The sequence below is a fragment of the Psittacula echo genome (genome assembly GCF_963264785.1).
Source record: "Psittacula echo genome assembly, chromosome: 3".
In the NCBI taxonomy this organism is placed as follows: domain Eukaryota; kingdom Metazoa; phylum Chordata; class Aves; order Psittaciformes; family Psittacidae; genus Psittacula; species Psittacula echo.
In genome coordinates, this window is record NC_137736.1 from 110,122,513 (window position 1) to 110,150,473 (window position 27,961).

Genomic DNA, 27,961 nt, shown 5'->3' on the forward strand with positions numbered 1-27,961 from the left:
TTCCTTAAGGCTTTAACTTCCAGCTTGTTTTAGTAGTTAACAGTCACTCTTTTACAGAACAGGCAAAGACAGTATGCTGAAAAATGTTCAAAATGAAGTGTATTGTATGCATTGGTTATATTTGTGGGGAAAGTAATTTTGGAAAAGTTAGGTTAACTTTTGTCAAGCCTAAATGCCCATCTGACAAGTATACTTTCACAAATACATTCTCATATGTTTTCAGTCCTTGTTTCCTTGAGATCAATGTTGTTTTAAAGAACACTGCCTTCTCATACTCGGTTAATAAAATAAAAAAAAAATCTATACCAGGCATGTAGGTGAATGTATATTAGGTTAGGTTTTACAGATTATTTTATAAATGTGATTTATATACATTTCTCTCCACGTAAAAACAATGACTCTATCTTGTTGGATTATGCTAATATTGAGGAGACTAGAGAAAAGAACCTTGCCCACCAGGTTTAAAAATAGAAAATCCAAGTCATTCTGTCCATCTGGGACCAGAGAGATAATTTTCTTGTCGGTTTTCCATCTTTATTTTCACTCGATTTATTCTATTAAATTCTAGTGATAATTCTAGTATTTGTCACCAGATGGCACTGCAATGACATTATCTTGTTACCACTCTTAATGCCCGAGTAGTAGCATAATGAGGTCATCCTCAAACAATGACAAAGTATGCATCACTGCTTCAGATTGGATTAAGCACCTCCTTCTCCACACCGTGGTGTCTATACTGTCAGGCTTGCTGGCATAGCTATGACAGCTAGTGCTTTGAATACTCTTTGCCAATTTAACCTTGTAAGAAAAGCTCAGTAGCAGAGACCAAAACCTATTCTAAATTTAATTTGTCCAGACATTGCCATTAGTAATACTGCTGGCAAATGCTGTCTTTAATGTCAGAAGATGAAGAGCAGCAGCAGCTCCCACCTGTGTCAGATCCTGCTCAGAGGTGTGCCTCAGTTCCCTGGCTTTGAATTTCTTAATAGGATCGCAGCCTCAGGCCATCAACCACTGCCTACTGCATTCCGTTTTTCAGTGAGAAATTGCATGCTTTCCCATATTGCAATTCTCATCCCAAATGGAACATTCCCCTCCATCCCCTAACTTAATGCTTGGTTCTAGTGCTTCCTGATATATTCTGTCATGATCTACCACTGTAGCTTGAGTTACAAGTATTGATCCTAACTGTGATTCATTGCAGTTTCTAGGAAGTAAAGGTGAATAAACCTGGGAGTCCAAAGACGTGTTGAGCAGTAAACTACAATTGCCTATGCTGAGAAGCTGACTTCAGCACTAATACAGCTGTCACCCTGGAAGTGCTGTTACCCAAGCAATCACTTTGAAGTTGTTCAAGGGTAAGCACAAATAGTTCGGGATATTTATTTGCAGATCAAGATGTGTACTGTTTAAAAGTCTGAAGCACAAAAAAGCTGTCATGGCTTTCTTTTAGAGGTCTGAGGCCTCCCTGATTTTAAGCAGCATCCTGTTATTTGGTATGGAAGTAATGCTGTGATACAGAAAATAACTAGAGCAGTTGCTTCTGACTGTGTCTCATAGGGCACAAGGCTAGGTGGTGTGTGTTTTGGAAGTACACCCAAATCTCTTGGTAATGCTAGCACTTCAGCATACACCAAACAGAACCTTTCTCTGTAGCCGACAAAAATGAAAAATACTAGTGTCTCTCACAGTTCTGCTCCTCTTTTCTGCCACTAAAGTGTTCTTGTCCTTAGGGGAATAGTGATTGTACTACAGACAATCATGAATGTGCAGAATATTGTATTTATGAATATTGTATTTAAATCATAGAATCATAGAATAGTTAGGGTTGGAAAGGACCTTAAGATCATGTAGTTCCAACCCCCTGCCATGAGCAGGGACAAATACACCACCACTTGTGATATCACTAATCCAAGGCTACACAAGTCAGAAAAGGGAGTCTAGTAACACACATGAGGGTGGTCTACTACTAATACAAGAAGTTGTGACCTCTTTGAGGTCTTAAATTCCAGGCCAAACCAAACTTTGTTAGTACAAAATTAGGGTTGTGTGTTGTGACCTTTTGAATGCCAAGTTTAATAAATTCAAGCTTCCAAAGAAAAATCTTCAAGAATTACAGAGTAAAACCAAATCACTATGTGATCATAACTATTATTCCCCCAGTCTTCTGTAGTTGCTTTCATGTAGTTCAACTGCAAAGTATTAAACATAATAATACTAAACCTATGGAGAATGGCTGGAACAGTCTAGCAGAACTCTTCCCATGATACAAGTTGCAATTAGTAAGTCATAAAAATTTAAGTGCATGTTTATAACAGAAAGAAAGCATTGGAACAAGAACTTCAAGGGGCCCATTTTGTCTCCTTTCTAAATGTTTTGTTTGTTTTCTGGTGTCAGTGGCAAGCTGTAGCAATCATCAAGCCACTAAGACTACCAGCAGTTAGGTAGATGAACTGTCTGGTGGTGTTCTGATGAATGAGTAAAATGTGAAATGATACATTGTAAATGGAGGTGAGGAAGTGATTTACGATAGCAGATACGAGGGTTTTTTTGAAGATTACCCTAAAATGTTTGACCATGGGGCATGTGCAAACAGCTCCTGCTCAACAAAGTTTAAAACCAGGGCAAGTATGTGCATTATGGTTATATTGTGAGTATAACTAATGAAGGTAAGCTATGGATGCATAAGCATATAGAATATTTATTTTCTTCAGATATACTAGTAATTTTCACATTTCTGGAAGTTGGAATTTTATTGATCTCTTTTACTGAACTATCATTTACTACTGAGATGCTGCTGCAACAAAGGAAAGGTAAGAACAATATGGAATTTGTAAACACTCCTTGCTCCTCCTATTGATTTTTTTATAGTACACAGGAAATGATGGTTGTATATTTAAATGGTTATAGCTTTTATTTCTAACCTGATTTAACCTGTGTCTGAAAACCATAGCAATTTTATTACACAGCACTGGCAATAAATTAACAAGCAGACTACTATTGATCTCCTTTTACCCATCTACTGAGTTTTCACTCTACAGTGTATAGTCACATGATTTCTAACATATATCGTATTCCAGTTACACACTTGCCAGTTTAAAAAAGCTATTGGTTTGCTGTAAGTTGGTTCATTTTTTTGTCTTAACACCTGTTACTGAATCCTAAATATACTACAAATCATAGCTTTTGGGCAGTTGAGGTGATTAAGCTTTAGTGGTCCCATACTGCTACTCTAGTACCTCCCTCATGTTCCTACACTGCTTTTTTTTCCCTGCCTTTGCTGGGAGTAAATACCCCTCTGCTACCAGCTGTATTTTGAGATTTTCAGCGGTTTAAATCTGGGTTTAGTTTGATGCCTTACACCCAGGAGTGTGTTGAGAAAGGGGTTGGCTGATAAAGTAATTAATGCTGTCTGTGAACTTATGTTTTCTCCATTCTGGTACAAGCTCAGAATTAGGAGAAAAGTAACTGAGATCTTTCTTGTGCCTCAGATGGAAAAACAAGACAGAAAGAGTAATTGAAAATATTCCCTAATGGACAAGGAAATCCCTAAGCAGTGGATTCATCCCTGTTGTAGAAATAACCTTTTCCGGAGAAACCATGAGACTGTTTGGACTTTTTCAGTGTTGTATTAACAAAACAATACAGTAATTTTCTCCTCAAGCCTTGCTCTATTGTCCAGAAGTTCCTCTGTGTGATGCAAAGTTACATGGGCACCTGAGGCCCTCAGTCTACTATGGCTTTAAGAGACGAACCGATTATCCATTTTCTTCCCCCCTCGGAGGGAGGAGGGGGATTCTATGAGGCCTCAGGCAGACTGATGAGCTCTTTGTCTGAGAAACCATGTGCCAGTTGAATTGCTGGTTGAAGCACAGAGATCAAAACAACGAACTGGGCGTCTACCGGGCAAGAAAGAGAGGAAACATAGTCTTATGCTGCAGATAAGACTTGTGGTCCAACGTACAAGAAGGGGTGCCCAAGAAAGGAAATGTTTGACTTTGCATGTCTCAGAAGAAAGTCATCACCTTCATAGTGAAAGCTGTTGCCGTGTAAGAAATTGTTCTGTTGAGTAGCAAATGTAACAAGGTTTCTCTCCACTCAGCTTTGTCTCCACATCTCACTCGGTGAACGATTTCCCCGTTCTGCCTGCAGGTTCTTCCTCCACTCCCGTCCCATTCGCAGAGCTCGGGCTTTCCCTTCCCTATCCGCCCTCCAGCAGCCGCCTCAGCCGATCAGATACTGCACCAGGGACTCGCCAGGTCGCACGGCCAGGGGACAAACTGTGGCAAAACTTGCGGGACCCGAACACTTCCGAGACCTCTAATACAATATAGCTGCGGGAGGGCCAAGCACCGATGGAGTCGAGCTACCAGGGTGCAGCAAGAGATCTTCTGGGCGGGTTATCCGCTCAGGCAGTGCAGCTTACTGGTACGCGACAGATAGACCGATCTCTCCTGGCTTGAAGCAGGGCCTCCTCTATGCCGGAACCGAAAGGGAACATCACCTGAACGACACCAGACATCATGGGAAGCCACTGCGGCCCCACGGCCGCGCAAAACAACACGTACACACAACCCTCCCTACGCCAACAACGAGAGGCGGCGGCGAGAGCAACGCGCACGGTGGTGGGCGGGGCGTGCCTCAGGGACGTTACAACTCGCCGAGGCTGGCGGCGGCGCCATTTTGAACTGGCTGAGGATCGGGGGCGGTGGTGGCTGGACAGAGCTCCGTGTTCCCCGAGAAGGCCAGCGAGGAAGGAGCGGGTTCTGAATATGGCAGCGAATAGGAACTTGAAGCAAGTGCGGATCGAGAATAGCTCCCCAGCGGCGCCGCTGGGCATGGTGGGGGGCGGTGGTGGCGGCAGCGGCAACCTGAAGGGATTGCGGGGCCTAGAAACAGAGAGTGAGCCAGCGGCGGCCATGGCGCTACTGCCGAGCAAAGAAGGTGGAGATGAAGAGCAGGAGGTTGGGTTCACCATTGACATCAAAAGCTTCCTCAAGCCTGGCGAGAAGAGCTACACGCAACGCTGCAGGCTTTTTGTGGGGAATCTGCCTACCGATATCACAGAGGAAGATTTCAAGCGCCTCTTCGAGCGCTATGGGGAGCCTAGCGAGGTCTTCATCAACCGGGACCGTGGCTTTGGCTTCATTCGCCTGGTGAGGATTCGCGCGAGCTGCTGTGGCTTCCCCGTAACCCAGGGGCTGCCTTTGCAAGTGGGAGAATTCTGCCCGTTATTCCCCCTTCCTACACCCCCCAACCACTCCCCGCCTTTCCTTGGCGGGCGGCTTTAGGAAAAAAAAAAAAAAAGCAACTGTCCTTAATTCTCTTTCTCCTTGCTGCTAGAGCCGTTTCCTCGCTTCCTCTTCCCCTCCCCTATTTGCCTCCGTATATCCAAGCCCGAGGCCTGCATTGTGAGCAGCTTTCCCAGCCCCTCGCGTTCGGATCCCCACCTCACTGCTTGGTACCCGGCTGGTTTAAGGGGTCCTCCGCCGGTTACCGTTTACGTGCTGCTACGCGCGTACTCCCTCTTGCAGCCTGTACTTCTCCAGTGAATGGAAGATGCGGCTGCGCGATATGCTTTGATCTTGTAACACCTGTATAAAGACTTTCCTAATTTAACTGGGAGAACTTATCATACTTTCGAACTAGGGACAAAAAAAAAAAAAAAAAAAATCCTTATTCGTGCAGAAGCTAATTTCAGCCTATACAGTTCATTATGAATGTAGGTTTTGTCTATGAAAACAGTTGAAGACTGGACAGGATTGTTTCGAAATACCGCTGCTCACACATTGTGAAATCAGAACACGTAATCTCAGAATTGCAAAGAAATGGGACCTTGAATTGTTTAAATTACTTGGTCCAGATAAGATTTTTTTTTAAGGGTAATAAAATGTTTAATCGCTATGCGCAAGCATGCAAAAAAGGAATTATGTGAAAAGCTTATGATACTGTATTTAACTGTCATTTTAGTGTGCAAGATTAGTTTTCATGTCTGCCGTCTCTAGAATGCAATGATTTATATTATTCTGGGAATAGCTTTAGAGTGCTTGGGTGTCTACTTATGATTTTTCTGTATATTTTACTGGTTAGGATATTTTTTCTTCTTGGTCATCTGAAAGATAAGTGCTTGTGGAGTTCTGCTATACATATGTTACACTAAGAATCCCCCATCCTGAAATAGCAATTTTCTGGAGGAAGTGTGATATATTTACATGTCACTACTCACTTTCATATGTAATATAGGGTAGTTACAGCTTTTATATACGCAGCTTTTTCTTTGTGTTTAGGGAATATGTTATTTTACAACAGTTTAGTCGGTTGAATTCTGGAGGAAATGACTAGGATCTAAAGAATAATTTAAATGTATTGAGCTGAAAGTTCAAGCTACGTGCAGATCTCTGAAATGAGAAAAAAGGCAATTACTGATGGAGACTTGCATGTGGGTATCTTGGATGTGGGTGCAGAAAACCCATAAACGTGAGAATAATGAATACATGAGCAAAGGTAATTTCATCGTTTCTTGATGAAATTCGAACTGGACATCCATTGAGAGTTCATCTGACAGTTGTAATAAGCCAAGTGTCATATATTTGTTATTTAAAACCAAAACAAAAACCACCTTAGGTCCTGTAGTCTGATCTTTGAAAATGCTGTTTCCTACTGTGTGGAGGCAGGGATGCAGAGTATCAACATTTGAGTGCGTAAATATGAAAAATCAGCAGGCTTTCAACTCTACTGAAAGCCTTTACAGAGCAGCACAAACGTATCCATCATAATGAGAATTTAGGTCTAACACACTAATGTTACAACAATTTGTGCCTATGGTGTGTGGTTGGTTTTTTTTGTGTTTGTTTTTTTGTTTGTTTGTTTTTAAAAAAGAATAAATCATAGGGGCTTTTTTTAACATCAGTGGACAGCGACTCTGTCTTTCTCTTGGTGGGTGGGGGAAGTCGAATGACCCTGATGCTAGTTAAGGAAAAAAATCCCTGCTTTTCAGATGCGGGGGATGGGTCACTGACACAAAAGCGTTACCTGTTTTCTTAGAATATACTTGATGTATTTTATTTTCAATCTTGAAAAAGGAATCTAGGACACTGGCTGAAATAGCAAAGGCGGAACTTGATGGTACTATTTTGAAGAGCAGACCACTTCGAATTCGATTTGCTACACATGGAGCTGCCCTAACAGTCAAGAATCTGTCACCTGTGGTTTCTAATGAGCTGCTGGAACAAGCATTCTCTCAATTTGGGCCAGTGGAAAGAGCTGTTGTTGTAGTAGATGATCGTGGCAGAGCTACAGGAAAAGGTTTCGTAGAGTTTGCAGCAAAACCTCCAGCGCGGAAAGCTCTAGAAAGATGCAGTGATGGGGCATTCTTGCTAACAACGTAAGTTCACAGGCTTTTATTTGAATTTGTGTATTTCTGATGTGAAAGAAAACTGCATTCATGGCTATCCCCTGGTTCTTAATTTTAAATTATGAAAGCCATGAGGTGAGAAATTAAGATGTTTTACATGAATGTACCAAATATGCCTGTTCTATGGGGTTGGTGTTTTTTTTTTTTTTTTTGGTGGGTGGTGGTGTGTGTGGTTTTATTTTTTTTTTTTTTTGTAAGGAAAACCATCTTTCGCTGTTTACTGTTTATAAGACTTGTAATTATGAGAGTCCGATAGCAAAGTTTTGCTTTTTCTTTATATACAGTATTACTTCTCTGTAGACTAGGGCTTTTTATAGTGAGACTTATTTTCATTGATTGCACTCTTCTTGATCCCAGTAATTGGCTGCTAAACAGCACACTCAGTATCTTGCTGATACTTCCATAAACTCGGGCAGGTATTCCTGCATTTATTTCTATATAAAAAGTTTTATTTGTGGCTTGAAAGGTGGAAGTACGCCGTGGGTTGGTTTGTTTGTTTGTTTGTTTAAATAAATGAAGGCTTAGATTGGAGTCTTAGATTATGCAGAAGTTTATAGCAGTGATCTCTGGGAACCTTTGTATTTCAGGGACAAGCAAGCTTGCAAATTACAGCACTTTTCTTGCATCTCTTATTTCTGTACGTGCCAGAGAGAGTTGTTAACTGCTGTGCTTTAACACGTTCATTTGTGCCATTTTTAACTGCTTTCTTAAAGATTGTGTGAAATTATATACCCAGGATTTAAAAAAGAAAATATTTTCTGATTCTCACTTTCGAAAATAAAGCTGTGTTTCACAGGGTGGAAGCTTGCTGCCATCAAGCTAGGGAACTTTTAGTTCATTTTCTTTTCTTGCCCTGGCTGTGCTGTTGATCTGTCAGCCACTTAGAACTCTTTGATACTTCCATAAGCCACTTGTGCTTGCTAAAACAGCAGAGAAGTATTCAGCCGGTTTTGTCAGGTTCATTTTTGTATATGAAGGTGCTTGCTGACATGGGTGCTGTCAGATCCAGCAGAGGATAAGGCAGGGGAAAATGTTGCCAGGAGATCGCAGGTGGGAAGAGCGTATGAAACTCCTCTTTCTCATGATAACTTCATAAATCTTCAGTGTGCCACTGAGCTGACCTGGTGGCTACATGGTAAATTCAATCTGAACATGCCTTTGCTCTTATCAGTAGGTGCCAGCAATTTGTTCTTACCCCTGGGTTTTCTTGGCATTAGTATTTGTATAGAAGCATGGTGAGCCAAACAAGGGAACTGATCTAGTTGAGAGTTACATGAATGCTATTCTTGGCGTGAGAGATGGGACAGGGAGAAAGAAGCTAGGATATGAGAGATTGTATTCATCTTTTACCAGCTGTATAGATTTCTTGGATTGAAATGACCATCTAACAGTGGCCTGGGTGATTAAAAAGCGCTTGATCTTTCCCTTGCTTAGGTTACTGACGTGTTTCGTATGGCGCAGTTGCAAAGACAATTAGCATGAATCTGCTGCCATGATACTTTGATGTTTTGCTTCAGAATCTAAAACTTTACATTTTTAGCTGAAAGCTCTTTGCCTGATAAGAAGAAAATATTTAAATTCTAAATATGGTATAAAAATGGTCTAAATATATCAAAGCTAGGCATTGGAAACATTAGAGATTCAAAATTCCTGTTTTACATCATAACTCGTTAACACCACAGTTGAGTTACATTTAAATAACAACTGCCAGCAATTGCCATGCAGATAACATCAGGAAAAATAGTTGCTGACTTCTGTTCTGTGATTCCAGGCTTCATCTTTTTAATCTGCATGCTATGCCCAAAGTTTTTTTTCAGGTGTTAATGTTCTAAAACATACTGATTCTTTTTTTCTGCAAAAGTGAAATAAAGTTGTGGAACACAATAAATAAGTGCTGGCATTTTGAAAATAGTGTCTTTAGTTCTTACCGTAGGTTATAGGCTATGCTTCTGAGACTGATGCAGAGATGTTTTACACAATTCAGGATTCTTATACTGCTGTCCTTGGCAGTAGTGCTAATGCTTGCCTTTGATTGCTACAGATAGTAAGAATTCAAGGAAGGTGTTTTCATAGATATTTATCTATAGGTTCTGATTTGTGAGAGTATGATTGTTCAAAGAATGGGTTTTAAATAACTAAAGAAGAAACATTTTTCTCATTATCACTGAAATACTAATGCCAGATTATTGGTCTGTTTTCAGTTGTAGAGTAACTTTGAAATGTAATTTTTAATATTCTGTGGAAATTAGAATAGGTTTTGTTGCTTTATTCTGGGTTTGTTTGTTGCTTTCCCAACATGATCATGGCCCATGCGTTGCTTCAGTGATGAAAACAAAAAGGTAGTTCCTTCCTAAATATCTTGTAATTGTTTGTAGGTGGTTTTGAGATTTTAAAAAAAATTTTACTTTGAAGCTAACAGAGCTGCAGCAAGTAGATTGTGGTTTCTAGGTAGAAGAGCTTGTTCTGGGCATAGAAACAATCCTTTTAAAAGATCATTCTTAAATGATTTAAATTCTGTGATTTAAGAAGAATTTGGAAGACAAGAATTACAGGTAACATATTAGCTTTCTGAAGTGTTTTCTCAAAATACTAAAATAGCTAACTTCCTCATTTATGATTCAATTATTAAATTGAAAATGTCTTCCAGAACACCTCGACCTGTTGTTGTAGAACCAATGGAGCAATTTGATGATGAAGATGGGCTCCCAGAGAAGCTAATGCAAAAAACACAACAGTATCACAAGTAAGTCATGTTTAGATTTATTTTATGAAATGTGATTGATGTATTTAGTTACCATGGTAAACAGATGCTGATTTCTAGTATTGAGTTTGTGTAGCAGGAAGTATGTTGTGCTGTTTTGCATCAAATGATTAAATAAGATTTTGCCAGTATTTTCTAATCATTCAGACTTGTTGATTTAACATTCTGTGCATTTACTAAAGTAGATATAATCCCATCCTACACTGAAATCAGTTGGAGCTTGTCAGCAAAGCAAGAAGTCCTTTATGGATTAGGGCTGTGGTCTAATCCTCCAGAGATTTGTATACACACAAATTTTATGCTCTCTGAATAGCCCCTTAACTGTAGAGTCAGTGGAGCATAAATCTTTGCAGCTGCCACAGTTCAGATAAAACTTTTGAGTATGGCATGAGGAAGAGAGTCTAGATCATTGGGTGACTTCCACCTCATGATAATTTTTAATACTGAAGTTTGATTACCATTTAGAAGTTGTGTTGCTTGAAGGTAAAAAGCCTATTTTGGTGAGGCTGTAGAATACCACTTTTAAAAAATGGTTGTCACCGTCCAGTGCAATATTAGTGTTAGAATGTGAATGTTGGCACCTTTTAATGGTTAGAGATCCTGACTAATACTCTGAGCTGCCTAGTAAGCTTTATTTAAATAACTGGTTTTATGAATTGACTGCTTGCTTTAGAAAGCTGAACACAGTTAAATCTAGTGTTGCACCTTAGTATTTTGTGCTGATGTAGACGTGAATTTTTACCTTAAAACTACATAAATTGAACAGATCTTTATTTGGAAAATTCCAGCTGAATTAAGGTTTTTCCTGGTTTAGAATGTAGTCATCTGACAGGTTGATTTAAAGTCAGACCTACACTTGAAGTGATTGTTTATAGATTCTTTGGTTGTTACAGTTGTTGATCTAAATGTCCTTCTGTACATTTTAACTGCAAAATTTTTATTAGGGAAAGAGAACAGCCTCCACGTTTTGCTCAGCCTGGAACATTTGAGTTTGAGTATGCTTCACGGTGGAAGGCTCTTGATGAGATGGAAAAGCAACAGCGTGAACAGGTTGACAGGAACATTAGAGAAGCCAAAGAGAAACTAGAGGCAGAAATGGAAGCAGCTAGACATGAGCATCAGCTAATGCTGATGAGGCAAGGTAAAATCAGATAACCTACTAGTATTAATTCTGTTTTGTCACAGATTTTCTTTTTGTAGTATATGGGCTGTATGTTAAACTTAGGTATTTTGTCAGATGCTCTTTTATTAAATGCATTGAACTGAGAAAAAGGAAGTAGTGTATCTCCTTGCACATATTCCGTGATGATTTGCAGAGATGGGTTAGGAAACTGAGTAAGAGGCGATTGTCTAGGTCCGTTCTTAAATTTATATAGTGTTAAGTAGTTCAAAGAAATTGAATCGTAGTTTCACACGTATCAGTAAAATTACATTTTTGGTGTTGCTAGATAGGACCAAGTACTGTTTATGGGCTATGTGCAGGAAAAAAATAAAATGATAGCTCATACTTCTTTTGGCTCTTCTGTGAATCTCGGGTATAATTTCAAATCTTCAGTAGCTAATGCTATTCCTTTTTCCCTTTGAGACCCAGCTGAAAAGTCTGGTGTGTGCATAGTATTATATGTATGTAACAACTTAAAATAGCTCACAGTTGCCATAAATTTCAGTCGTTCTTGAAATTCTAAGATCATGTATCCCCTCTTTTGTAATTGTTTGGGCATCTTGCTAGTGTGGTCAGGGAAGAAGTTTTCTGGGAATTGCTTTCAAGCCCTGCCTTTAAGAATGGAGCTGGGTGAAGCTTGTGTTTCTTGGGCAGAGTAACAAGGCGAGTATCTGTTCTTTTGTCCTTGTTAACCTTCTACCCAAAGCACATTTTTCCTGAAATGCTGTGGACATGCAAGCACTGGTTTCCAGTTCAGAAATATTGAACTACTACTTGATTTTTAGTTCCCTCTGTAGGATTGCTAAATTGCAAGACTTCAGCGATAAGGTTTAAATACATTACAGATGTATCAGGAAGGATCTCAAGGTTTGTTGCATGAATGAAACACTGAAGGTTTGTGGTGTGGAGGTTTTTTTTGTGTGTGTGGGTTTGTGTTTGTTTGTTTGTTGTGTTGTTTTTTTTTTTTTTTTTTTTTTTCCGTGTGTGTGTTTTTTAAATCTTAATTTAAGGGAGGTCATGACTACCTAAAGAAAAAAATCTTGCCCCTAAAGTGTTAGATCCGAAGACAGTAATTAGCTTGATAGCCTGAATAGAAGTCCCTTGTCATTATAAAGGATTTGAACTTGTAGTGGATGCATTTCAGAACTTAAACCCAGGTAACTCATAAAAGCTCTCTGCTGCAATTATTTGGTTTTAATGCTTACTCTTAAGAAATGACATTTTTGTTAGGAATACGACTTCCCTGTGTGGAAATGATTTATCTTAATTTTTTCTGCTGACTTGAATGTCATGTTGAAAAACTCTCAATGAGCTGGATTAGTGTATTTACTAGGTTGGTGGCATTAAAGAACCTAAATGCTTCAATATATTGAATGTAAACACAGTCCTTTAAAATATCCTTTAAAACATTTTCATAACTGGAGAAGAAATTAAAAGGAGGGATTTCTTTTTTTACATAGTATTCTTAAATCTATGACAACTTAAAGTTGTCATGAGGAGAAGGTTAGCCTGGTTTTCCGAAACAGGCATGCTTGCTTTTAGTGTGGGAAAAAAAAGATCTTATATAAAGATCAAATACAGCACATAGTAAAATTAAAAACTGTTTTGAAATGCTAAATAGTTATTGCAGCACCTGAAATGGCAACTGTCAAGTTGCTTCTTGGTTTATTTTCCAAGCAAAAAAAATGTTTATTGGCTTGCATGTTAAGGATAGTTATATCTTACAGGTGGTGAATGTGGATGTTAATGTGATATAACAATGCCTATAATACACTGTACAGGCCCCCTCCCTTTGAATTAGACACATTTAAAATTTTGGTCGTAAGTTTGATACTGGAAAAGATGTCTCAGTCCTTAAAATACAGATTGGATAAATTTAGTGGTAGAGAGAAAGTAGGAGATCCTGTGCCAGTGTATTAACCCAAGAAAAAGGGAAAGCTGCATAAATTTGAAAGAACAAAGAACCAGAAAGGAAATGTTTTTGTCCCACAGGGGGCAATATTGAGCATAGAGTGGGTCAGTTCTTGATCTCAGTAATACCCTGAGACAACCTAAAGGTTAATTTTAAAAGAACATAGTGCACTTACACTCTGAAATAATCTAAAGTTTACTTGAAAACAAAAAAACCCACCACCACCAACAAAAAAACCCAAACAAAAAAAACAACAAACCCACACAACCACCACCGAAACAAATGTCAGGATAACAGTGGCGAAGCCTCCTATGACAAGCACAGTTGGAATGAAGCTGCCCTTGGACTTTGTGATTTTAATGAATCTTCAATGTAATCGTATTCTGTTGAAGTGTGAAATTTGTTAATTTTGCAGAAGAGACTGGAAAAAGAAGCCTGCAAAATGTGCTTGAGAAAGGACTTCTAATGTCAGTAAGAGTGCTGTGAGAGTAGAAATCTGATAGTCTTCGTTAGTAGAAAAGAAATCCATCCCATTTTGACGAAATGTACTGGTCATTGTAGTTGTTTCGGGTATTAAAGTAAAAAGCTAAGTTATAATATATACTGATGCAAGTTTGAGGAAAGCAATCTGCATAGCTATAAAAAGATGGCTTAATTAATACAGTAAAGAAATGCATAGAGAAATGTGTGAATAATTTAATTGAATAAAGGCATAAAATAGGTGGTATAGGTGAATGTTTCTCTTGGTGTCTATAAATAATGTCATGTGGCCAATATCCTATGAAGATAGAAAAGGCAAGCTGCTGCTTTCTAACAAAAGGTACAATTAATATTCATTGAATAAAACACAATTTCACGGTGAAGTCAGTAATGTGGCTGGGTAGAAACCAGTACAGAAAAAGTAATGACTATTAATTGCACCCTGCTTTTTATGTGTATTTTAAGTGTTTTTGAATTTTGAATAGGATACAGCTGTTCCTTTCTGGTAGTGGTAGAAGATTAGTCATTTATAAATTGCTCTCATCAGTCATGCGATAAATCTATGCAAGCTTGTATTACATGCACCTGAAGTTCATATCATTTCTTTCTGAGTGTGTCATGCAGTGGTCTACAGTAGGTAGTGGAGAGTGTAAGCACATACATATATTTACTAGTTTTCTTGTTGGTGTGGCTTTAGTGGTACACAGCATTGTGAGAAAATTGATTCCTTGCCCTGGATGTGAAACCGGGGTCTGATTAAGAGATTTAAAGTTTTTTCTCCTTTCCTTTGTTTGAGGACTTCAGATTCCTGTTTCTGCAACCTGTTCTGTAGGCTTTGCCAGTCCTGTACCTTTTTGTGTTTGTGAGCTATGGATCCAATGTTTCTTTCATATACTACTAGACTTAGCTTTATGGGAAGAAGCTAGTTGAATGTCTTGAGAAATTGCTTTAAAATGGAATGTTAGAATTGTAATCCGACAGTAATTTTTATGTTTTGCCACATTGTTGATTGGCAGCTTTTATTTTTATTGCATTTTTAATCATGCTAGATCTCATGCGTCGTCAAGAAGAATTGAGGCGTTTGGAAGAACTTCGGAATCAAGAACTTCAAAAACGCAAGCAGATCCAATTGAGGTATTTTGTCTTCTACTGTGCAAAGGTGTGGCATGCAGCTGCTGTAGGCTTGCATGAATTTAGATCCTCTAGCTTGGAGAGCTTGCTTTTACTGTCAAATAAAAATGTTTCTCCTGCTAAAAAGCTGCCTTTGGAAAGCATAGTACATGATGATTCTTTTAATGATCTTGAAAAGTGATCATTTTGACTAATATAAAAGAATGGTTTCAAGTATTTCTTAAGTTTTTAATTTATTTCAGCTTTAATAGTTCTGTTGTAAATTTCTGAGCTTTATAAATAGTGGAGAACTAACGTGTTTGCTTGTTTTTTTGTTGTGGGTTTTTTTTTTTTGTTCCATAGTGTTTATTTTAACCTTGTGATTGAAGCATAGCTATAATAGATACAAACATGCTTCTGAGATTTATGGGCATGTGGAATAGTAGCATTGCAAATTTGAAGTCTGTAAGGAGACTTTTTTGGGGTATTTTCACTTGATATTATGGTATATTAGGGGAACATAACATTCTGGTATGTTGCAAACAATTTTTTCTTCAAGATTGATTCATACAAATACTTGTTTTCATGCTTCTGCTAAAGTTTAAGAGAATAGGCATAGTATCATCATGTTGATTGAGTTTACATTTTTTATGTTAAATATCACAAGAGATGTAGATGAGAAAAAAGACAAAACACACCTCTCAAGTTAGAAATATGTCTTTTGGCAGTATTGAGATGTTTTAATCTGTAGGGATTTGTTATAAACTGGAATATTTTAACCTGCCATCCAGTATGTAGCCAGAACAACAGGTATAGAATGTAATGGTATTTACCGATATCCCAGTTAAAAAAGATAAACACTTCAATAGTATTTAAACCCATCAGGTGGAGTAGGCTAGTGCCTTACGCTATCTTAAAAAAATAAATGTCCAGTTTTGTTTATATGGTTGATCTTATCTCTTGAGGCTGAGTACAAACCTGAACAGGTCAAGAGTCTAAGCTGACATAGTTTTCAAAAACTGTTCTAGACATGAGGAAGAACATCGACGTCGTGAAGAAGAGATGATGCGGCAGAGAGAACAGGAGGAATTACGACGACAGCAGGAGGGAGGATTCAAACCAAATTTCATGGACAATGTAAGTAAAAGTCTATGGCAAGAGTGTGAATTGTTAAAAGAATTCGTAAAACTTGTCTAATTTTTATGTAGTAGCTATTGAGCTGCCACCTTCTTGTTTACTTTTTTCCTTCAGTATTCCATTGTTCTCATGAGTGAAGTGCTACAAATTTAGTAGTGATTTTTCATACAAGCTGTTATTTTTCCTATAAGTTGGTGATATAACACTTCTTCACTTGGGTTCACATAATAATTTGCCTTTTTTATTTGAGAAAAGAATTTTTCCAGTAAAATAAGTAGTTTTTCTAGGTGGGAAGTCATGGGAGTAAAATGATGTTTCTATGAAGAGGTGCCCTAGTTTGACTGAAGGTTTAAATTTTAAGCCAGTTCAGGCTGTTAAGCATAAACCAAAACAAGTAATTCACACAAGCTTAACCTAAGAATAGTGTACTTCAGAAACAAAATGGGCAGTGTTAACTTCGTATGGAGCCTAAAATCACTGTTTCCTAAGACTCTAAAATTGGATGAGTAAAACTGCAAAATCTTTACTAAAGGAGACCGAAAGATGAGAAATGTAGAGGAAAAAAAACCCCACAAAAATTGCCCTCTGCTATAATTTCTACATTATTTATATTAGCAATCTAGGTGTGTTCTGCTTCTGATGGCTCACCTCGCAGAGCTAGCAAAGTGGTGGTGTCAGAGGAGTCAGCTTCTAAATTTTCATGATCTATTTTGGTCAAGGGTATGATTTTTTTATCATCCCCCCCAAGCATTTAAATGAACACAGACTGTATGGTGAATGAGATGAATACCTTTTACTGTTACAGCTGTTCTTAGTGAGGAAGCAATAAGTCATCCACACAATGTTCTCTTACAACAGAGAACACTGTAGTCTGCAGGAGGGAATTTTGCTCCGTTTCACAGGTACAGCTTGATATATAAAAATAAACTGTTGGTTTCTCAGCTACTTTCTAATTTTGTGTTTTGTGGAAGTAATACCCTCTTTAAAGTCTATACCACAACATTTCCTTTAGAGTTGAGAAGATTATTTTCTGAGACATCCTAAGAAAAGTTAAAAAAGAAGAGATTGCCTGTTCTCAGCAGGACATCTTGTCCCTGTCCCCCCATCCTCTCCCCTTAGTGTTCTTAGTAAAGGTGAGGGAGAGGAAGCAAAATTGTTCCTTTGACATTACTAACAGCTGTCAGTTGATTTTGCTGAAAACAATCTATCATTTATTTCCATATGTGCTCACACTGTAAAAGAAAACTGCTTTCAATATGTCTTTTCTTTGGTGTGATGAAGATCAAAATTCGTCATGTCCTTTTGTGTTTTCCTACATAATTTTTAAACATACTTGGTGAAATAACATGGAACAGTTGTCTGATGTAACTTAGAAATAGCACTTAAGTGGTTGTGGTTTCTCTAGTACCAAATATGAAATTTCATTTCGCTGTAATATCTTCACGTAGCATCTTTTGGGGTGGCCTGACTTTGTGACACTATAAGCTACCTGTCAGAAATCATCTGTGGTTGATCTGTGAGACCCTATGCTACTTGCTACAGAGAGCTGCGGAAAGGGGAAGTGAGGGAGCCAACCCACAGGCTTGAGATGGCAGTAGCTCTCTCAGATGCTGTTGCTGTTAGGAGATCATGGCCTCTGTTGTGCAGCTTTTGGTGCTGGGGAAAGCTAGATAATGTTGGCCACAGCAATCTTGCAGCTGTTTTTAGGTAATGTTACTTAGCCTCTGTGCTTGAATTACTTGTCACAGGTGGCCATCCTTGTGCTTATCTGCATCTCTGAATGCTGAACTCTATGTAAATAGAAACTTGGTGGTGCTAGATGTGGCAAAAAAATCAGTTTAAGAAGGGAAGAGTCATGATTCAAATGGCAACCACTTCAAACAATGTGTATAATTTCTGTGACTTATGTGGTGAAATTCTTTTTGGGAATCATAGAATCATAGAATAGTTAGGGTTGGAAAGGACCTTAAGATCATCTAGTTCCAAACCCCTTGCCATGGGCAGGGAAGGGTGAAGGTGGAAGAATGTTTTGAGAGAATGTAGCTTTCCCACTGAGTTACATTACAGGAATTGCGTGTTAATCTGGAACTAATTAATACACTGCAAAAATACATAGATGTAGCTGTGCAGTGACAACCCTGCCAAAATTGTTATAAGTTATATAAGGAAATACATTACAGGTGTTGTTTTTTAATGTCATGTGAAGTTGAAGTGGCGTATACAATGATTTAAAACTGAAAGTTTCCTCTAGTCCTCAGATTAGTCCTTAGCGTTCTGGTCATGTGTTGACTCATATTTTACTTCTCACGTCCTTTGAACTTTCGAAGGGGAAGAATTGAAAAAAAAAAAAATTGGAACTGATGTATTTACTTTCTTTAGCAGCTGTTTCTAATAAGGTCAGCTATGTAACTCCAGACGTGGCCTATCAGTTTTATAGGTGTTCATTATAATTATATTTAGTTGTATAGCATGAATGGGAATTGAGAAAGGCTTTGCATTTTGCAGCAGAGAATTATAAACCACTTCTGGAGACTGCAAAATGAAACATCAATTATTTTTTCAATTTGGCAGAATTTCTTATACAACTATATTTTTTTAATTTGTTCTCTCTAATACTTGTTTACTGCGAACAGACTCCATCTGTTAATTACTTCTAGTCTCAGATTACCATTGTACATACACTGAAAAATTCTGTTTTAAGGGTTCGAAAGTTGCCTCTTGGTGAAAATTGCCTTGTGGTTTTTTTTTTTTTTTTTTTGTTTTTTTTTTTTTTTTTTTTTTTTTGTTTTTTTTTTAAATACTGGTGGATAGTTTTTACCGTTTCAGGCCTAATAAACTGTTTTGGCATAATCCTTATAACATACGAAAGCCTTCTGCCAACCATATATTTAGAAGAAAAATAATAATTGTTTCTAATCCTTGTTTTTGTTTCTTAAAAGCTTTGAAAACTAAGCTTCCTTCACTTATCCCTTTTTACTGTTCAGTTTAAAAGAAGGACGTAAATGGTAAGTGCAGCAACAACCAGAACTGGAACTTGTCATACAAGGCTGCAGGGCTTTCCTGTTTAAATTTTCTGTCTGTATCTTTTCTTGTTAAACTTTGATTTTTCAGTATAACTACTTCTGAAAAACATATTGTAATCATTTAATTCAGTTACCATTTACCTGGTTTAGTTACAGTTGTTAATGTTTTCTGCGTGGGGATTTCTCTTCCTGAAGCATTCTTGTTCATGGTGATTTTGTACATTAAAAATTTGATTGCATTGATTGCTAATCTAATGGGCAGCCCAGTGATACCTGAGCAATTTATTAATCTAGTTGTGTGGGCTCTAGTACATAAGTTATTCATAAATGCTTTCATACGGGCAAGGGTTTTTCCCTTGCTTTGTAAAAGTCAGTTAATTGAAATCTGCTGTTACAGCTCAATATACATATATTCTGATTTCACAGTGGCTTAACCAGGAAACTTATTTTCCTGTAATGTTTTGCTGATTTTTATTTTGCATGCATACATACTACTTGCTGGAAGAGAAGCTTGCTGATGGAGAGTGGAAGCAATATTTTATTTTTAAGCAGCTCAAATATTTAAAAAAGTACTTCTGAGTGCTAGTAATACATTAACAATTCAAACTGTGCAGTGGTTACTATCCAATTGTGAATGGCTTATGTAGGTTTACATTGTTAAATCTCAATCAGAGCCTTTTTACCACATAATTCCAGCTTCAGGAAAGACTTATTCACCTGTATTTTATTTATCTATTCACTTTTATTCACATACTTTTATTATGTCACCAGCTTAGGAGAGGGAAAAGAGAGTGATTTGGATTTAGTTTATTAAAATAGTTTTCATGTATTCATAATAGTTTTCATTACCAAAATGTGTGAGTTGCAGTCTTAGTTTTATGGTGCACAGATTTAATTCTGTAGTAACACTGAAAATAGCGTCAGGTGGATATTTTACTTAATGAAACAACAGCTGTGATACTGGCCTGTAGCTTACAGCTCTTCTTACTGATGGTGTAAAGAGGGAGTTGAGATCTTTGGATATCCTTGTCGTCTTACCTCCCAGGAAACCCCCCTTTTCAAGTGTAATTTGCATATATATGTAAGGAACTGTTCCTTGCGAGTTCATCCATTTCAGCTTCTGAATGCTTAATGTTCTTTCATGTTCGACTTTGTGAAGTACTCAACTTTTCTATCTCCTAATCTTTTAAAGAACTATTTCTAGATGATGTTCTGGTTTCCTTTAGTTTTTCTTACACAGAAGCACTGCTGCTGAAGTATCACTTACTTGTGGAAGTATCAGCATAGTGACAGCCACAAAAGCAGTGGAAATTTCCTCAATAGCAGGGATTGTAGTGTACTTGGATCAAAAGCTGTAAGACAGATGAGAACAAGGGACTAAAAAAGCACATCCCAAAACAACAGCGATGTTCATAACTTCAGGAATGCTCGAAACTTCATTGGGGGAGGGAAAACACCACCCCACAACACCAAAACAGAACTAAAAACCCTAGACATGTTTATTCTGTCTTCTGAGAGTTTTGTCCTTTGGAGCACCTCATAAATTTAGCTTCCCATTTCTTTATTTATATGGAGCTTACTGAGGCATATCTTATTCCTCACTTCTACATTCGCTTGCAAGCTAAGTAATAGATGTTTTTGGAATAAGACTGTCAGATTTCTGTGGACTTACGTAATTCAGGAATAGTTTTTTGCACTTGGCTTTTAAGTGACTGGATTGATTTTTATTTTTTTTTTTTTTGTTTGTTTGCTTGTTTTTTGGTTCTGTTTTGTTTTCTCATTCCACGATGCTCACAAGCCCTTGTTCTGTAAGAAGCTTGAATTCTCACTGAATGCAGAATACCTTATTCAAAACTAAACTAAGCTAAGGCAGATTGTCAACAATAAATTAATAAACATTTACAAGGATCTTTACAAATTTGGTCTGTTTTCTACTACTAATGAAGGTTTGTTATTTTAACTTGACAGCCTAGTCAATGTATTATGTAATGAAGCTGATGGTGGTGAAATTTTTTGAGGTTGTATGAATAAAGTCTCTGTTGCTTAACAAACTGCTATAAAACTAAGCTGCTTTATTAAAGCTCTTCTGTAGAGTTTGGATAGGAGAGAGGAGTTATCTCCTTATTGCAATCCAGCATACATACTCGTGGAAGTAGTTCATGTTTGACACTTTAAAAGTCTTTTAAGGTAAAGCTAGCTTGCAGAAAGGCAGAGCATTAAATGTAGAACTAAAAAAAAATAACCCACAAAACCCACCTGACAGAATGTTCCTACTTCCTTGGCAGTGGTTTTACTTCAGTGATCAAGTTTCTTCCTATGTGTAAAGCAACATAGACTAAGCCTTTGCGGAAGCAGTTTATAAATACACAGTTTGTGGCTTTCTGGGTGGTCTTAGTTTGGCAGTAGCACTAATTTTTTTTATTTTTGCAGGGTTGCAGTGATATTTATCAGTAGCCACATACTTAAATCTTGAATTTCTTGTGTTCCTCAGTGTTTTAGATACTAAATTTTGTGCTTTAGGCAAGAATAGCAGTTTCTTAACAGGCGTTAAAATATTCACGTTGTATTTTCAGAAACTAAATTAATTATTTGTAGCCTTTAATTACATTGCCACATATAAAAACTATTATGAGTGTCATATCTGCTTTTAGTATGAAAAGACATTGCATAAAAATCAATGCAGAACCTAAGCCATCTTTTTGTAGCATATGTTTGTATATATAAAGCAAAACTTTGTGGAACAAGGTTTTTTTGGATTGTAAATATTTATTTTGTGACCATTTTAGGATTATGTTTTTATATGTATCAAGGATGCTACTTTGGGTAATTTTTCAGTAATGGAACAAATAATCACTATAATGTTACATTTAATTTCTAACTTATTTTGGTATGTGTGAACTGTGAATATTTAGGGTAATGTCATGTTTTTCTTATGTTACAGATTTTTAGGAGACTTAAATATTTTACTTTGCCATCATCTTCTAAATTTTTGCACAGAGTACTTTAGGACATGCTAATATTTCATGTGAACTTGCAAACATAATAAGTGACCATTCATAAGTAATTTTTGTCCCTTAGTGTGCTGTCAGACATGCATAAATCTCCAGTATGAATTTAGGTGTTGTGGTACTGCTTGTAAGCATTTGTTCTCTTCTGCAGTAATTGATAAGGAATTTTTTTGTCTGTGTTCCTTACATTATCTGCTTATTTGATAACTTAATTTTCTTCCAGTAAGACTGATAAGAAGGCAAAAGCACTTCTCAGATGCTTCATATGCAAGGGCAAAATGACATTGGTCTTTGTCTTAGTGTTTCAGGAGGCCTCAGACCTAGCAGATGCAGTCTTTGTTCAAGTATTAATGGAAAAACTTAAAATGGTGTGCTTGTTTATACAATACTCTGCATACTTAGCTTCTCCCCTTTCATGGGTTTAACAAGTAGTAATGAAAAAATCTATTAAAGAGCAGATTTAACAAGTCTACATTCCATATTTTTAATACAATTTCTGAAAATTGTTACTGCTCACAAGTTAAAAAAAAAATCTACTTACCTAACCTAAGTTCCTCAAATACTGAGTTCTTCTGTTTTTTATCTTCTGACAAGTAAGAATGAGGCTTTTATAAATAATTTAGAAAAATCCTTTGCTAATGTGTTTGATAAATGCCCTACATATTTTGAAGAAGCTAAAATTGATGTTTGCCTTAATAATTTTCATTTTTTCTTCCTCAGCTACTGGAGTTAAGTTTGACTTGAAGTTTGTACAGGTATTTACCCAGGCTAAGAAGAAACTTAACTTTCAGTTTCAATTATCTACTTGGTACCTATTTTGGACTCACCCACCTGTCTAAATCCTGAGATCCTGGTGGCATTGAGACTTGCAGCCAGAATAAGTTCCTCTGCTTAGAAGAGCTTGTATTTACTCAAAGAGTCTGTGTGTAAAGCAAGAGTAAAACACTGAAGCAGCAGTAAGTGTAGATTTCTGTAGAAACAATGTGTTTTGATGTAAGAAAATCTGTTAATGAATTTGTTGCTTAATATGAGGAAAGCTTATTTATGGATCTGGTTTCTCTCAAGAGGCAGTGCCTTCTGAGTAGCTTTTTTCTTGGTGTGAGCAGTAAGCCTTTGACCTTTTGCTTCAGTAGCTCTCATGGAGTGGAAAATTTTAATTGTAATAATGCACTAAACTGTGATGTAGAAATTAACTTGTCTTAGTGAGCTTGCCTGTCTTTTGATATCAGGCTAAATTCTGTTTTTTAATTAAAGTATTTAGGGTTTTTCTCATGAATATTTTGCAAGCCTGCTTTCTGTAGTGTAGCAATCGAGTAGGCTTGTCATAACCAAAGGGAGTGATTTTTTTTTTGGTTATTAACTTCTTACATGAGGAATATTTAATTTAAGTTTGATCTTTCTGTCTTTCCATCAAATCTGTCTTTGGGTGGCACTTTTCCAGAGATAGGTTTTATTGTTAGATGAATTAGTATTTTCAATAAATAGGGTTTATTTGGGAAAAAAAAGATGAGGCCAGGTTGGCCAGGAGGGCCTTAAGCAACCTGGTCTAGTGGAAGGTGCTCTTCCTGCCCTTGGAAGGGGGTTGAAACTATATGAACTTAAGGTACTTTCTAACCTTGGTTCCAGGAGTTTCTATAGAGCAGTTCTATAACTGTTCAGGTGGGGAGCTTAATATCTTGGTTAATAGAAATTAACATTTAAAGAGTCAAATATATTTAAGGTTTACCATTTAAAAATGGTTTTCCCAAACAATATGATGGAATAGTTTGGGAAGGAAACTTTGAAGGTCACCTAGTCCAACCCCCTGCAATGAGCAGGGAGATCTTCAAGTAGATAGGTTGCTCAGAGCCCCATCTCACCTGCCCTTGAATGTTTCCAGGGATGAGGCATCTGCTACCTCTCTGAGGAGTCTCTTCCAGGGTTTCTCCACCCTCTCACTGTAAAAAAGTTCTTCCTTATATCTAGTCTGAATCTTCCCTCTTTTAGTTTAAAACCATTACCTCTTGTCCTATCACAAGAGGCTCTACTAAAAGTCTATTCCTATTTTTCTCCTAACAGTGGCTAGTGGCTCACTGATTTTGGCTTAGCATTGTATAGGATGAAAGAGTATTTATATTAGCTTGGTTTTGTATGTGACATGAAGCACAATGCTTCTACTGGTGTTGCTGAATGCAGTTTTATTGATACACTTGTGGCAGGTTAGTCGGTAAGTGTCTGTTCTAAATCTATTAGTACAAAAGATGTGAAAAAAGATAATATAATGTCAAAATCAGGTTCTTCAGGCTTTGTTTCTCTTCTGTATATAGTGCTGATTTTACGATACTTTCAAAATTTTATTTACTGATGGAGTATTTGTGTTTATTTCCTTCCTCCTGCATCCCACTGCCCTTTCTGAATTACTAAACTGTTGTTTGTTTATATGGTAGCTTATATATTCTTTAGTAAGAACCAGCTATTCTTGCTTGTCCCTCTTCATTGTGATGCCCAATGTGTCCCTAACATGATTCTGACCTTTGGTTCTATAGTATGTTAAAACAATAGTTTTTGTTAGATATCTTTTGATGAAAGCAGATGCTGTAGCTTAAGAGTTACTGTGGGTGGACTTGGGTCAGGGGATTTAACTAGAAAGCAATCTTTTTTAATCCTTTTTGATTTGTTCAGATGACCAGTTTCTTATACTTTGGATTAAAATACTAGATGCCTGGTACAATGTATGTTGTTTTCCTCAGCCGGAAGTCTATTTAAATGATAAGCATCTTCATTCAAGTCTGCCTCATCTTGCTCCAGTTTTACAGTAAATGGCCTCCAGGTTGTATAAAAGTACTAGCTGGAGAATTATGGAACTGGCTTCATGCCAGGAAGCTTCATTGATGTCTCTTTGTTCGTGTTTTGTATGTTTAAGTGCAGTGCATGTGGGCAGGTCAGAACTTTGTTGGGGAAATGTTAAACACTGAACTATTCTGATTGTAAGCAATATTCATAACATATATGAAAGAATGTGTATGTTTGTTAGATGTTTTTCCTACAGAACTTTGTCGCAATGAAAAACTTTGGCTTTCAGCCTCCTTTTGTCAAATACTTGCATATTCTAATTACTTGGCAACTCAGGTCACTTATGGGATAGCAACTGTGGACTTCTATTGTTGTTACAATTTAGTCCGCATATATAGTATCTACTTGGTGAGGAAAAATTGTTAATATAGAAGTCTGACAAAGTCATATTTAGTGCACTGTGACTGCTTAGTGCTGCTTTTCAAGTGTTTGAAGTTAATTTTGCAAATTTATACATTCTAACCAAGTAGTAGTTAGAATTTTGCATAAACACTTCATTATATAGCTGGTTAATTTTTATTCCAAGTAAATATGTATGACTTCTATCTTGAATCTGGCGGTTGGGGAAGTTTGTTGTTTTGAATTGGTCCAGTGTTTACTCTGTTTTACTATTTACCTAGGTTTGTTTCCTGTGAAAGAACAGAAAGAAAAACTTAACATTTCAGAAATCTAAAATGCAGCATTCGTTTATAAGACCCAATTTTCAGTTAAATATTTTAGTCTGTTTCTGCATGATGGTACAGTTAGCCCAGACTTTGTTACCAGTTAAACAGCCCTTCAACTCCATACCCGTCAGGGTGAATTATGGAGTGCATTTGAAATCAAATTATTTGCAACTTGTTCTGTGGAAGTAAGGTGTCCTCCATGCTCCCGTGAATGCCTGTTCTGATGTTTAGTTGTTATAATGCCGTTTCTTTAGCTAAAATAAATCCAGAATAATTTGAAGCTGCAGCATAAAATGCCTCTGAAGATGTATGTTGTGAATGTAATGTAATTGTTACATCTACAAATAGTGAACTTGGTGATACAGTGGATATTGCTTTCAGAAAGTAGTTTCACAGGTAAGTAAGTAGTTAAATGCCTTAAATTGATTACAAATTAAAAAGAATTGTATTATGTTCTGCTGCTGAACTGAGTTTAATTAGTTTTTAATGTCATTACTGTTATTCAAAAAACAATGGCTCTTGTCTCTGGCAGAATCCAGTTCGATGGTAGAATGCTGTAATGAGGAAGTTGCTATTAAGAGAGTTAATATATAGATACCTTCATTTTTCCTTTTTATTTTTTATAAAGGATAGCCAGATCTGGTAAAGAAGTTACATTCTCGTAAGCACCTTTGTCTGTTCTGATTTTCACTTTACAATATTTGAGAAGCAGATTGCATTAATAAGATTTTGCAGCTGCTATAGGTGACAGTCTTTGAGTACTGATGTGTACAATGAGATTTTATGTTAGTGTTTTGTAAAAATGTGTTGCAGTTCCTGGGATCTTCCAGTCTCCTTGATGCTCATAAATTTGAGGGATCTCCAGGTGATCTTTGGCCTTACCTCATTTAGATTAGCTTAGTAGCTGTCTCTTCTGTATGAAATGGTATTTTCTTTCATGGGATTATTGAATGTTGCTTGTTAGTGAGTTGTCCCCCAAGTGTCTTTGTGAGCAATATCAGTGCAATTAAAATGCTTCCTTTTCCAAAACTATCAGGGTAGACCTGACTTAAACAACATATGAGGACTGATGTATTGGTTGATGGTGAGGATTGAAAGGAAGTCAGCTTTTCTTCAGAATGGGTTTTGCATCCAGCTGTAGGAGGATGACAAAAACCCAAAGCATGGTAGAATCACAGTTATTTAATGCTACTTCCCCCCCTACCCTGCCCCCAAATAAACCCGCAAAACCCATCAACTTGCATGTTTTGAAAGGTAGAAGCTAGTTTTACCTAAAAAAGGAAGATCTTAAATTGTCTTCCGTCTTGCAAAGATCAGAAATGTTGGTGTTAAAGAAAAGGCGAATTTGAGAGAATATGTAACTTCCTTTTTAAAAACAGCTTTTTCTAAATCTGGGGGAAGTGTTGAGTGTGTGTGCATTCTCTTGCCCGTAAAATCACAATTCATTTCTATCTTTGCCAGTGTTAATGTGTGTTATGTGATGCACTGAGAAGCTTTTCAATACTTGTTTGTTCCCAAAACAGAAAGCAAAGATGTAGTGCATGAAGGTTTTTTCCAAATACACTCTTATACTTTTGCTGTTAATTAGCTTTAAAAGAAATTCCTGTGTTTCAATAGCATTGATACTTCCTTTACAATCTTGCTGAAATGAGGCAAGTAGGAAATGCAGTGGACTAAAATAAATGTTTTTTTTTAACAGCTATAATTATCTGTGTTTTACTACCATTAGGAATGTTTTCCCAACTTGTAGCATTTACTGGAATATATGTATCTGCATTTTTTTTTATGTAATGCTTATTGCTTTTTTTCTTAATGTGCTGGGGTGTTTTTAATGTTCAGGATTTTAATGGTGTAGCTTAGTTATTTCCATCAACTCTATTCAAGACTTGAGTCACCAAGGAGGAAATGAGCTTTTAACTCTCTGCTTTAGCCATGTTAGAATGTTTTTCTCAAAGGTTGAGTCCTGATGATGGCTATTAAACCTAGTGAAAATTCATTGAATTAGACTTTCTAATTAAAATAGGGCTTTGTAGTTTCCTGTATGCTACATGTTTTATAGCTACATTTACTGTAGCTGTTATCTAGTTTTATGTGTTTGCTTGTCTAATTTTGAGTGAGGTAATAGCTTACTTTTTTTCCCTAAACTCCTGGGTTCATAGAATTCTTGAGTAGTTTAGGCTGGAAGAAATCTAGAATGATGCCCAGCTCAGAGGAGGGATTAGCTCTGGATTTAGGTTGCAGTGCATGTGATTGAATAAACTGAACTAGAATATTGTAACTTTCGGATCTTACAGATAGATCTTCAGATAAACCAAACAGGGAAAGGTGACGAGGGCTGAGTGGAAGGCTTCTATCACTTCAACTCTGCAGGCAGTTTTAACTTCTAGTGAGCTAGTCATTGGAACTAAATAGAATATTCTTAAGAAATGAGAAATAATGCACAATCAGAAGTATCCC

At 37.0% G+C, this 27,961-nt stretch overlaps 1 protein-coding gene across 13 annotated transcripts in view; it reads left to right on the forward strand.

The window, feature by feature from the left end:
- The first annotated feature begins 4,683 nt into the window (after nucleotides 1–4,683).
- PSPC1 (paraspeckle component 1) overlaps nucleotides 4,684–27,961 on the forward strand; it is a 74,673-nt gene continuing 51,395 nt past the window's right edge. For 9 of the 13 annotated variants that reach the window (XR_013956482.1, XR_013956483.1, XR_013956484.1 and 6 more), the window contains exons 1-6: nucleotides 4,684–5,156; nucleotides 7,083–7,384; nucleotides 10,062–10,157; nucleotides 11,120–11,316; nucleotides 14,779–14,863; nucleotides 15,868–15,976. Coding sequence is in view for 8 of the 13 variants with exons in the window: in XM_080614154.1 (XP_080470280.1) it covers nucleotides 4,773–5,156; nucleotides 7,083–7,384; nucleotides 10,062–10,157; nucleotides 11,120–11,316; nucleotides 14,779–14,863; nucleotides 15,868–15,976 (1,173 nt within the window). In the remaining 5 variants the exon portion in view is untranslated. Of the gene's footprint in view, nucleotides 5,157–7,082; nucleotides 7,385–10,061; nucleotides 10,158–11,119; nucleotides 11,317–14,778; nucleotides 14,864–15,867; nucleotides 15,977–16,781; nucleotides 16,813–18,787; nucleotides 22,171–22,727; nucleotides 22,964–27,961 lie in introns of those variants that run through there. The other 4 variants (XM_080614149.1, XM_080614151.1, XM_080614152.1 and 1 more) reach the window with 4 other exon arrangements.